The sequence below is a fragment of the Vipera berus genome (genome assembly GCF_964194415.1).
Source record: "Vipera berus genome assembly, chromosome: 1".
NCBI classification, from domain to species: domain Eukaryota; kingdom Metazoa; phylum Chordata; class Lepidosauria; order Squamata; family Viperidae; genus Vipera; species Vipera berus.
The window spans coordinates 42,068,382-42,082,283 of NC_138202.1; the positions used below are offsets into that span (position 1 = coordinate 42,068,382).

Sequence of the window (13,902 nt, forward strand, 5' to 3'; positions counted from 1 at the left end):
ATGGAATTAATATCTTATCCTATAATATCTTTCTCTGCTGTTCCTCTATTATTCAAATGGTCTCCTTTATTTAGGTATCTGATTTCTCCCATTTTATTGTGGCATACAGAAGGCCTTTCAACACTGCTGAATTAGCACTAGCCATTCATTCTTGAGTTGGCAGAAAACTATACCAGCATGAAATCTAACTGCAATTTTTAGCCTGCCCATTTCAGGTTGCTGTTATCACCTGATTTCTCTCCAAGCTGACAAACCTAATAGACTTTTTACAACTTCAGTCTGCCCTTAGACAGCATCTAAAGAGGACAGTTGGTACAACTGAGGTCTGTCACTCATCGGATGAAGGTAAAATCATGAGGGCACAACAGAAAAAAAGGCTGCCAGGATATGTCTTTCATGTGGTTAGGCACAAATGAGAAAATGCCAATACTATTGACCCAAGAGAGTCTTCTTCAAGCCTGCATGGCAGCCCAAGATTATTCTCAAACCTCAGCCATATAATAGCTCAAATCAAGAAGCTACTGTTCTCATACTTGGCTGGGTAGAACAATGTTAACATTTGCCACTGATATACCTTTTCCATGTTTCTGAATCTCATTCTCAACAATGTCTAGACTTTTGTTGCTTGGTGATGTTAAATGACTGATAGGCAATGATCTGAGCTATACAATAAACCGCAATCAACTATGTGGCTTAGGTATATCAGAATGGGTAGCGGATCAATTTCCTCATCTTTGTTCTCCATTAAACAGATTTAACTAGAGTTACAGTAACGATTACATATACTTGCAGAGACAAGGTTTACAGTCTCTGCCTGCTTTTCCTTATTCTCCAATAACCCATGCTTGTTCTTCTCTTTGTATCCATTGCATGGACTTCCTTGAAATCAAGTCTGGGAGTGTGCCAGTTTGCTTCAAGGTTGGAATTAGGGATGGAAGCTGTTGATCTTTAGTCAGTTCTGCTCATGTATACTTGATTTTATGAATGAGATTTGTTCTATAACTTAATAGAGCAAGAAGTGGATCTTCCTGTGTTAAAAAAAATCACTCTATTCAGCAAGAATTTGCTGTCTCATAACTATCTATCTACACACAGACACAGAGACACACACACTCACAAAATCAAGCAATTTTTCTGAATCCATGAATATTTTGGAAAAATAGCCTACTGGCTTCAGCTTACCTTTATGATCTTATAGAAATACTCTACCAATTCCATAGTTGCTAGTATCACAATATCCCACTTGTCACTGAAGAATGACAGCAGTGGAATTACAGGTCTTTCAAAAAATCGTTTTTACTTACTTTGAATCTTGAATCAAGCAATGAAAATATTTGAGTCCCTTTTCTTGGTGTGTGAATATGGATATCAGTTTGTTGGTTTAATGATCATTTCAATTGCCCCAACAGAAGCGTCTCTTCTAATTCTGCTTTTACTTTGGGGAATAGTGGAATTGTTACCATGAACTGCAGAGAGACTACTTCTTCCCTTAAACATGTTAGAGGAATGTTCAAGATTCTTATTTCTTTTCATGTCTCTCTGCAACATAATGCACTCGCTTTACTATGGCAGATGCCTCCTGATACAGAAGCATACGTACAGGTAGTCCTTGACTTACATCCACAATTGAGCCCAATCTTTCTGTTGCTAAGGGACACATTTGTTAAGTGTGTTTTGCCCCATTTTTGCGACTTTTCTTTTCACAATGTTAAGTGAATCACTGCAGTTAAGTTAATAATACACTAACATTGCTTGTCAGAAGGTTGCAAAAGGTGATTATATGGCCTGAGACACTGCAATCATCATAAATATGGAGTAGTTCCTAGCATCCAAATTTTAATCACATGACCAAGGGGATGTTGCAATGGTCATAAATATGAAAAAGGGTCATAAGTCACTTTTTTCAGTGCTGTTGTAATTTTGAAGGGTCACTAAATGAGCTGTTGCAAGTCGAGGATTACCTGTACTTTAAATTCATTTTCCCTGCCTCTACTATTTACAATAAAGATAGAATATTTTAAAATTATGCTCTATTTCTGATAACGTGGATGCCCACATACTTTTTTAAAAAGTTTGTACTTTTTTTTAAAAAAAAAGAAGTAATGTGTAGTTGCTTTATTTCAACATGATTTCCTCAACTATCCAATATATCTGGTACTTCCTTATTATCTCATATTCAAGTGCCCAGCAGATTCCATTTTGCTCAGCTTAAGATCAGCCACAATTGAATCTGGCTGTGAAATATGTCACACAGTTTAAATCTTGTTGTCAAAACCTGCAAGAAATTTGGGTCTCACTTCGAATACTTTGTCAGAGCATATAGTTATTCCCACAATGAAATGCTTATAGAGATCAATATTTTTTTTCAACTTGACAAACATGATAGAAGCAGGTGAGATTTTTAAAAAAAAATTGATAGTATTCAGCAGACTTTGCAAGATACTTTGCTCTGGGCCCCTTCCCCACAGAATATTGATCTCTAGCCCTTCAGCTATGTTGGTAAAGTTGTCTATTTGGTTTTTGCTGTTTTCCCCTCTTTATATATCTACAGTATTCCTTTAATTAATTAATTAATTTTGGAACCACTCGACTTCCTCCCAGGATAAGGCCAGGGTGCTAAATTTACTTCTTTGATACAGGAACACAGTTCTATTACACATATATAGCTCAAACTGGGATTCTAAAATGCTTTAAAATCTGGAGATTTTTCTTTGCTTAGCTAAAAAAAAGGTACACTGATGATTCTTTAGTTAAACCAATGAAGAATCATACCATGAAAATAAAATAAAACTAATAGAAGAAAAGTACTCACAAATGTTCCAGTTATTTCTTTAAAATGTCAAAGTCCCGTTTCAGCTTTTAGATATCACAAGGTAAACATACATGATATCACAGGAAAGCTGATTCCTGAAAATATTTTCAGCTTTTTATAATGTGATGATGACGATGATACATTCTAATAATGGTGTGCTAGTCCTGCACCTGAACTGAACAATGGCATATCAACCAATAGAGGGAAGTAGACAAAAATAAATGGCAGCAATAAACAAATATTCATTTTTGAATCGATTCCGTACTTTTTAGAAAATAGATAAAGTAAAAAAATATGGCCATAGTGGCTAAGGATACTACAAAAATGGAAAAGGCAACTTCAAACGTGAGATTTTTCTTCTTACATTTCTTTTTCTAAACCAGACTGGAACTGAACAGACTTTAGTAAGAATTTCTATCCTCAAACAAACCTTTAGATCAGTGGTTCCCAGTCTCTCCTACATCCCACATCCCTAGAAAATATTCGATTAATGTTTACCCTCCCTACAAAAGTAATTGTGACTTGTGATTCATCACTAAGGACACAAGGTACTCTTTGTCTGAAATTCCATCTCGCAAGGGACACAAACTACTCTTTGTTGCACCTCCTGAAATTCCATCCTGCACTTCGTGGGGGTGCAAGCACCCCAGTTGGGAACTCCTGCTTTAGATAGAAGGTCCTTCTCAGGAAAATAGGATACCTGCCCACCATACTAGCAATAAAAATGTGAAAAATTATATAGCTCAAAAGTAGACAAATTTGAGGCAAACCAGCTTCCCAACCATCCAGAGGGCCACAGGCCAATTATTTCAGATGTTTTTCTTTGAAAGATGTGTTGTTTAGAGTTTTGATGGAGGTGAGAAGTTCTGGAAGATTCTCACAGAAACCTAAAAGCTACATGATTTAGGGGATGCATATATTGTTCAAATATTGCAAATATCTTATTTTGGTGAATACAAAACAAGGAATAGAAAATCAAACATTTGATGAGAGGATATTAAAAAAGATGAATAAAGTTCCCCCAGTAGTATTCTGATATGAGCTCTGGATGAAATATACATTAAAAAGGAAGGTGCAATTAATATATTATTGCTATATTGGGGGATACTTCCAAACAAGCACTGGATTGCAATTACCCTGTATTTTCCAATATTAATGGGGCCTCTGGAGATGCAACTTAAATTTAATGCATGCCACCTTATTTTTTTAATTAAAAGTCTTTTTTAAATGGAAAAGTATCTATTGGGCATCAATGAAATTGTTCATAGCAATCAGATTTGGTACCCCATTCCTAAACTGTTAACATGAAACCTGTCTTGCAGTAAGCAACCTGGTCTGAATACTGAAAACCTCAAGAAAAAAATATGTCAGAAATCTGTTTAATAAGATTTATCAGGAAAAAGACTAAAGTAACAATACCAAAATTTTGGCACATACTCTACTTTCGAATGAGAAACATCTATATAGTTTGAGAGATGAAAATATAGCCCCCTCCTCATATAACAAGATAAGGCTGAAGCAAAACCCACAGTAGTGATTTGAAAGAAAGTTTTAACTCAAACTCTATACTGTTTCACAATACGGATTATTATTTGTAATCTGCTGAGCTTTGTGCAATATGAAATTGCAAAGTAGATAGTTCTATGTATATTTGGAACATGAGTACTGTAACCATGGAAAAAGAGGAACTGAAAGTAGCTAATGGATGCGGGTTCCAATGTACATGGGTATATGTGGAAAGTTATGTTCAGCAGGAGGTCAGTCAAAAGTCAGCAGACCATCTGACTACAGTCTTAGAACAAGAAAGGGTATAAAGCAGGGGTCCTCAAACTTGGCCCTTTTATGACTTGTGGACTTCAACTCCCAGAATTCCTCAGCCAGGCATGCTGGCTGAGGAATTCTGGGAGTTGAAGTCCACAAGTCATAAAAGGGCCAAGTTTGAGGATCCCTGGTATAAAGGGTTTGGACTGGACCTGATTGATTTGCCATTGGCCTATAGCTGTCCTTTGGAATCTGCTATTGCCATATGGTCCTCCTTGCAATGGGTTATTGATGTAAGTGACGTTGTGTTATTATGCTTGCTGTGTTCCAAATTATTAGCAAAATAAACCTCTGAGTCTTAAAGTAAGAATTATTGTTTTGTGTTGCTGTCTCTTGTCTTTTTCATTGGGTTTTTCCATGACGATAGACAAATTAGGGTATGAAAGTTTTTATATGTTTTCTCCAGCTCTTTTGATATTAATTTTTCTCTTTTGTAGAGAAGGGCAGACTCAACCTACTGATTGTTTTGGGAATAGCTATCAGATTTCTTATCCATCAAACAACCAGCTCTTATATTAACCCTAAATGGATTGTCTTTTGAGTTTTATTTTCTTGAAAGAGGATTTTGCATATCAGTGCAGAATAGGCCCAATCAAGAGGGATGTGAAAATAGTGGAATCCCCATGGGGATGTACATAGCTTTAAGAGATCCAAAAGGCCTTACAACAGGATTGTGGGAAATCTATTTTCTATTTTCCTAGAGTCATCCATCTACAGACCTTAATTCTTAAAAACAAAAGCTGGAAGCTAAGAAGTACCAGGAATACTTTTGAATTCAGGGTCCAGGAAGAGAGACTTCTCTTCCTCCTGATGTGAGGATGGCCCCAAACCTCCTATTGGTTCTTAAGGGCCTAAAGACCGGGCTCTGTCAGTTGGCCAGGAGCCCCAATGGGGGAACAGCACCCTGAAGGTGGTTGATTAAGAGCAGATCCCACCACCCCACATTCTGCCCTGCCCTCCCCCCCGTGTTCTTAGATTTTAAACTTTGGTTTTAATTTATTCATGTTTTAATGCAGATATATTTTTATGAACGTATGTCACTCAGAGTTACCTTATGATAAGATGGATGCCTGATAAATTTATAAATAAATAAATAAATAAATATTTTTGAATTCTTTGCCCAATTCATCCCATGCATCCATAGCTCTTTAGATATTCTAAAAAATCAACCCTCCAAAGCAAAATAATATACCATTCTCCTTCACAAGTGAAGCCAGATTTACTTACATACAAATACAAATTAATCAGATTTACTTACATATTGCCATGGGTAAGAATGATGTGCTGAGATACTCTATGATATCTTTGTGCAGAAATGGTGGGAATGTAGCTAAAGTAGAGATCATTGTGTACGGTAAAGTACTCAAGATGTCATCATTGAGAAAAGGTAGCAAACATGTAGTAGTGTAAAAAATGGACTGTCCAAGATCTGTCAGAGGCACAAAGAACAAACAATATGAATACACAATTGCAATCACTATGTGAAAGGGCATTTCCTATTTTATGTCCTTATGAGTTAATCAGGTTTAGAGGCAGAAGAAGTAAAAGGGTTGAAATGGGAAGGAAGATGGTGGAAAAAAAAATTAGAGCTGAAATTTTACTCCCTCCTCTATCATTACTTACTAGAAAGAAGAAATCTGAGGCTGTTCAACCACCCATGGAGCACCCTCTAAGTCAGGGATGTCAAACTCAATTTCATTGAGGGCCGCATCAGCATTGCAGTTGCCCTCAAGGGGCCGGGTGGATATGGCCTGGGTGGGCGTGGCCTACTGGGTGGGCGTGGCTAGAGTGCGTATGGCCTACTGGGTGGGCGTGGCCAGCTCTACATCGTTCGCATCAAGGGTGCCTATGGGGGCCTGGGCAGGAGTGGGACAGATCTGAGGGTCTCTGGCAGAAGGAGGGTCTCTGGGCCAGGGCCAAGGCAGTGGGGGCCGTTCCCTCACTGTTTTCAGGATGGCTTCACGGGCCGCATGAAACCACTTCACAGGCCGGATCTGGCCCCCGGGCCTTGTGTTTGACATGTCTGCTCTAAGTACAACAGTAGAAGGGAAAGTAAGTGGGAAGAAGTTAGTGTTTATGCCCTAAAATAGCCTAAAACCAAAACTAACACCCTGACCAAAGACCAGAAAACTTAAAATCTTGTGTCTGCCCACTTTGTATCATCACCTCATGCACTGTTATCCTTGTATTTCCAAAAGCTGATAAGAAATAACTCATATTCAGAAGAACCTTGGACTGTCTCTGAAAGCTGATGATGGGATCCAACTTTCTCATGTGGAACTCCTGATACTGGCACTTAAGAATATTTCCTGCTAACTTTATGCTGCAGGTCACAACATTAATCTGGAAAGGGACAAATTAATAAAAGATGGCTACAGCAGCCTTGTCCAGAAGAGAAAAAAGGAAACCATTTTTCTATCCTCTTGAGCAACAATCCTAGTGCCCATTATTAAGCCCAAATATTCACAAACCAGTAGCAATTCTACACCTGGAGTATCTATGATTGATTTTAATCACTGAGTTGATCCAATTGAAATTAGTAGAACATGAACCTATCTAGTGTTGGCTTCAACACAGCCACATTTTACAAAAAAATCTAAGAAACGTTTAGTCCATACGATTTCTGGAACTGCAGCTAAATATGATCCTAATATTCCAACTTTGATTCAGTTATAGCACTTGTACCAATTACCACAAAGTTCTTAGTTTCAGTAAACAAGACAGATTTAAATTTACACTGAAAACAATTAATATACTGCTATGCTTCTGTCACACATTGATCTAATGCGGCAATAACTATAAATATATATACTATTCAAAGTGCTTTCACTATTTAAAATGTTTTATATATTGTCATTAATGTTGATCATATTTAGGAATCAGTGAACAGGAATTCAGATCACTTGGCAAGAAGAATAAATTGAGCTGATACACACAGTTTTCCCATAAAAGAAATAATGATATAAAATACATGGAGAATACTGCATGCTTCAAAGTTTGCAAATACTACTACACACACACAGAGAGAGGAATTAATATTATGTGTGTGTGTATTAATAAGAAATCCATAATAAGAGGTAGTATTGTTAATAGGCTGTAGGCTGGGAAGATGGGCACTGTAGTCCATATGCATCTGAAGACATCTGATTTGGAGATATTTTGAAATATGCCTGTTGTGTTGACTATAAGGAGAATTCACTCACCGTGTTGACCATGTTGTAGCAAAGGAACTAGATCCAGCAGAGTCACCAATGTCACGTATAGTCCTTGATAGTCCAATGATGGGTAGTCAGATAACTGAGCATCCCGACTTTGCTGGCCTCGTTCAGTAGGAGCATCTCGCAGGACGCTGTAAAGGAGGGAGCGAGTAACAGTAGGGTTGATGGAACTGACCTGTGGTCTTAGAGATGGGGTGAGTGGGAATGGCACAGGAAAAAGACACATGGTCATGGGCACTGTCAAATTGGAGGCATCTTGATTCTCCTTCTTCCCTGTGCGGGACAAAATGCTGTTGGGGGGACAAAGAAAAAAAAGAGACAACAAAGACACAAAGAACAGCACATTACATTGAAATGACACTATAAAACAAATAATAAAACTCCAGATACATCCCACATGAGATGCAGTCTGTACCAATACTAAGTCATCTTGAAAAATCTAGCAACCATTTACTTCCATGCTTAGGATAAATACAGTTGAAAAAATTGCTACAAGTGGGGAAATTTCCATTGCATCTCATGTGTTATCTGGTTCATAAGGAGCAAAAATATAAAAATGCATGTTTCAGTGGCACACCCATGTTTTACAGTTCTACAAAATTGGATGCGATTTGTTCTAGAAAACAAAAACTACAGCAGCACCATGTCAATTGTTTCAATTGTTGACCTCTCATCAAATAAATATTGAGATAACATTTTGAACCTCATGATTGGAAAACCAAAGATAAAACACTGGCAAAAGATAGGTGTGACACTTGCAGAAACATGTTTTAGCAAAAAAATAAACATGTGTGTTTGTTAAGAGAACCTTAAAAATCACATGTTTATTGCATTAAAATAATGTCTGTATGCAATACATGATACTGTTTCATGACAGTCTTTCAGTATCATCTGAGATAATGAGATTTCAACAGGCACATGGATTTAGAAATAATATATATATTTCTAAAATGTTAGCTAAACTACATTAGGTAAGCTTTAAAATAATATATAGTTGATGGGCTGCAGCATATGTGTGTGAGCTAATGAGAATGATAATTTGTGTCTGCTTTTAATTGGGGGGGGGGCGTGGAGGAAACATAATGCTGTTCTATTTTGTGGTTACTTTCTAAGAACTAAGCAAGCATTACCCGTTGTATAACTGCACAGCAGGAAATGTGTTAGCATTCATTGCTTTGCTACTTACATTATTTAATGAACTTACAGACTAAAGGAAAAATAATTTAGAATAAAAGAAAAGCTTCATGGGAATCAAAATGAAGGCAACAAAATCAGACTGCTATGCCTTCTGAAAATCCCCCTAAGCAAATTATGCTTATTTTTTTACAATAACTGTTTAAAAATTGCTGCTAAGTAAGCAAACGTAAAGGGCATAATCTAACTAGTATAGCACTTTATAATCTGAGGCTTGCAGTAAGAGAATAACAATGATCAGAAGTTAGTCTAGCTGGACACCCAATGAGTAAGTTTAGTACTACAATCTTAAGCACACCTTGGCTCCTATTGAAATTAAAACAGCTAAAGATACTCAATTTTATGATTGTAAATGTTTTTCTACTTTATTATAAAATGATCTGTGTTAGAGAACTAAATTATAAAATGTATATTTACATTACACCAAACTACATATCCATTCATCTTTGTGTATCAAAGAGAAACTATTTGAAAAATTACTTATTGTGATTGTAGTTAATTTTCTACATACTTCAGAAATTACGTAACTTTCCACTGGCGGTTATTAAGAAGAATGCTAAATAACATCTTAATATTTTTAAAGTTCCTTCTTTTATTAGACTCACTGATTTGATTATTCAGAAGCAAAAATTCCCAATGATATCTTCAAAGATAGCACTGGGAAAGTTACAGACAGCTCTAGGATATCGAAAGCATATTATGATGCTGTAATCTGTAAATGTACAAGTATGTTCACGTATGCCTTTTTTTTCATCCAGTGTATAAAGCAACTTTCCCCAGTCTGGTGCCCTTAAGCTTAGGTAGCATCACAATACTCAGAATTCTGTATTTCATTTGCTGGGAATTCAGGGACCCACTCAGTTGGTTGCACTTAAACTGAGGGGAACTGATGTAGAGAATGGACCCAGCCCCAAAGCTATATCCTGTGTAGCTGTAGAATATGATGGACTAATGTATTTAAATTCTAAAATATTCATTGTGCCTTGCATAAATGTTCACCTAAACTGTCTTCCACTTAACTGTTATCCAGTTGTCATGGAAGTATTAAGAAAATAAAAACAATAAATCATCTAAATGCAATAAATCCATAAATTACCCTAATAGCAATGCTAACTATAATAAACAGAAATGTAAGAATAAAAGATGCTGGCTTCTATTACATTAGATCAGTAGCCTATCCACCTCAATTAACATAGAAGCCCAAAGGAGAGAGGGTCATTTAGTTGATCACTTGTGGTGTACCTTTCTACTTGCTTTCTTATTAGTTTTCATTCTGACCTTCACTAATTTATTCACTTTATCTGACAGCAGTAATTAAATCATATTCAGCTTTAGTTTTCATATGTATTGTGCATACGCCAATTTTTGACTCAAGGTTGTCCTCTTCAGTATGGAACTGTTTGTATCCAGAGTCTACATATCCCATTCTGCAGTAATCCACTCTCATCCAGTCTGTTTTCTAAACGTGTAATGAATTTTATTATTGAAATATCTCAGTGGTAAAAGACCAAGGAACTATGTTTTGGCTTGTTTCTTTTTCTCATATATTCTCTAAGGACAAGAGAACATAAAGTTCAGGTCAAATGCTTTTCTACACCAACACTTTTTCCACAATGAATCTAGTGCCAAATAAAAGTCCCATAAGCAAAATATCATGCTTTTATTCATATTCTCTAAAAAAAATATCCAGAGGCATATGAAGTATGTGCTGATATAGCGCCATTCTGACCAATAAGCACTCATATCCTATCTTGTTCCCTTTACATCTGTGTTTACCAACACACATTTTGTACGATAAAGGGAACAAACTATGGAGACAAGAAAGCAGCAAATGTCTTCCAAGCGTAGAGAACAATTCTTCTGACACTTCCTTAAACTCTGTCCTTTGTTTCCCTTTCCACTAATGTTGTCAGCAATAATTTTAGTGGATTTGCAAGACATTCTCTGTCCTTTGCTTGTTTCCAATAAGAAATAAGGATAAATGCTTTCTATATATGGAAGGAGCCTGTGGACAGTCAAATCTACAAGACACTGCTTCTTCATCCTCTTCTCTTGTTTTTCAGAACTGTTCTTTCCTTCATATGAATATTAATGCAAAGTTGACCATAATCTATTAGATCTCATAAGATCAATTGCTTAGAAGGTATTCGCAATACAGACTAGTTTCCATTCACAACTGAAAAGGTTCCCTCCATTCACAATAGGACTAAGATCCAAAGGAAATAATATATATATAAGTGGAAGAGGCATACTTGAGTGGCTTTTCTTCCTTCTGCTATTCCCTACATGCTGACTTCCATAGATAGAACAGCTTTTTATGGGGATGAAAAATTTGGAATCTTATGCATTTCCTTCAGCAAAAGCATCCCAAAACTAAATTTCTACTTATTGGGCTATTGGATCCAGCTGGCTGTGTCATTTGCATCTTCAGATACTGCTATGGTATTTCTCAGAAAGTTTAAAGGGAAAATTCAGTTTTACGTTTCCCTAAAAGTAATCATTTAATTCTCAATAAGGGTTTTGTTTAATACAGACATCACCAACCTATAATTGCCAAATGTGTTGGGATTGCTATTCCCATGCCAAGTGGGAACTCTCAACATAACTGGAGAATGTCAAATTGGGGACTGCTGCTTTAACAGTTGCACGTAAGGCAGTTCTACATAAAGGACAACTGCATAAATGAGATAACAATTATTGCTCTCCATCAAGGCATCCCAGACCTAAGTAAACTTTTAATCATTGATTCTCCACCTGTTAATAAGATTTCCGAAACAATGGTTAGTCTTGTTCTCTCACTATTCTAAATCCTGAGCCTACAGCCTTATATCTCCTTAACCAAAAGAGTGTTGCATTGCATGTTGGGATTTGCCACATACTTGGTTTCACATTGTTATGTATGGGGATAATAAAATATAGCAGCAGCTCATTGTGACCATCAGGTGGCGCTGTACTGTATCTGGATTGGCTGGTAAGCGCCCGGTGGGAAAACCCAAATAAGGGATTGGCTGCCAGTGCACCTGGCCAAGTATATAAGGGGGTACAGGTAACCCCTTTGTTCGTTTGGTACTGCTTCCAATAAAGAGCTGCCATGCTGAATCCTTTGTCTGTTGTCTGACCATGCGGCCCAGAACCCAATACACAGTACACATTTCCATGAATAACTGTTATGTGAATAATGCTTCACCATGAATGGGGAGGTGTATAAAGTACCTCTTTTTTAATTGGCTTTGTTGCTTGCAACCTCATATGGTTGTATTAGAAGATGGTCTTGTTTCTACATGCTGCAGATAAAAATATACTCTTTCTCTGGGATTGCCAGGAAAGCAAAGCTGCTGTGCATGTACATGCAAAATTTCACTATTGCAGAATAACAGAGTTGGAATGGACCTTAGCGGTCTTCTAGTCAAATCCCCTGCATGCCACTCCCAGAAGGATATACCAAGGCAGTGACATAAACTTTGCAATGTACAGCTGCTGTAAATTATTTTTAAAAAGGTGACTTATATCTGCTCTTACAAATTGCAAAGCATCTTTTTAAAGACTGCACAGCCCTAACACAAAGAATATATTCTCAATATGCTCAAAAATTTCAGTCACAAAAGGAGTGTCAGGGTAGAACCTGTACACATTTCTGCCTTTCCAGAGATGATCCTAGTTAGGATGTAGAAAGTGGCAAGAAGGTGACAAGCAACAGGGAGAAAGCAAAACTCGTTTGCATCTGTCTTTACACGAAGGGAAAAAACAGTCCAACCTATCAAAAACAGTACCATAAAAAATAGATTAAGAATACAAGTTAAAATAGGCAAGAAAATGGTAAGAGATCACCTGTCCACCCTAGATGAGTTCAAATCACCAGGACCAGATGGATTACATCCCAAGGTTTTGAAGGAATTGGCAGACATGATCTCAGAATCATTGAATTATATCTTTCAAGATCCTGGAGCACCAGGGAACTACCAGAGGACTGAAAAAAGCTGATATAGTTCCCATTTTCAAAAAAGGGGGGGAGAATAGATCTAGATCAGCTATCAGTCTGACCTCAATACATGAGAAGATTCTGGAAAAGGTAATCAAGCAACGAATCTGCAAACACCTAGAGGCAAACAAAGTCATAACCTAAAGCCAACAAGGATTGGTCAAAAACACATTATCCCAGACAAATCTTATTACATTCTTTAACAAAGTGACAAAAATTATATCCATCAGAGAAATGCTGTGGATATAATTTACTTAGACTTCAGTAAGGCATTTGATAAAGTAGACCACAACCTACTGCTTGATAAGATAATAAACTGCGGGTTAGACAGCATCCCCATCAGATGGATTCGCAACTGGCTGACCAACTGCACTCAACGTGCAGTCCTCAATGGAACTGCATCTACATGTAGGGAAGTATGCAGTGAGGTACCCTAAGGCTCTATTTTAGACCCTGTACTCTTCAACATCTTCATCAATGATTTGGACAAGGGGATAGATGGGGAACTCATCAAATTTGCAGATGACACCAAGATGGCAGGAATAGCCAACACTCCAGAAGATTGGCTTAAGCTGGATATGGACAGACTTGAACACTGGGCGCTATCAATGGCGAAAAAAGTAAGGTTCTGCATGTAGGCAAGAAAAACCAAATGTGTAGGTATAGCATAAGTGGTATCTGGCTCAACAGTAGCAACTGTGAAAGGGATCTTGGAGTCCTAGTGGACAATCACTTAAATATGAGTGAGCAGTGTGCTGCAGCTGCCAAAAAAGCCAATACAGTTTTAGGCTACATTAAAAAAAAGGATAGAATCAAGAACATGAGAAGTCTTGGCTTCTGGTTTTGTGCAGTAGCGCAGCAGCCGATGGATTGTGGGG

At 37.2% G+C, this 13,902-nt stretch overlaps 1 protein-coding gene across 1 annotated transcript in view; it reads right to left on the reverse strand.

The window, feature by feature from the left end:
* The window catches only part of UNC79 (unc-79 homolog, NALCN channel complex subunit), a gene marked incomplete at both ends in the record, with an annotated part of 145,796 nt that overhangs the window by 122,107 nt on the left and 9,787 nt on the right, over window positions 1-13,902 (reverse strand). The window contains 2 exons of the mRNA XM_081344670.1: window positions 5,892-6,062; window positions 7,837-8,141. Coding sequence (XP_081200796.1) covers window positions 5,892-6,062; window positions 7,837-8,141 — 476 coding nt within the window. The remainder of the gene's footprint in view (window positions 1-5,891; window positions 6,063-7,836; window positions 8,142-13,902) is intronic.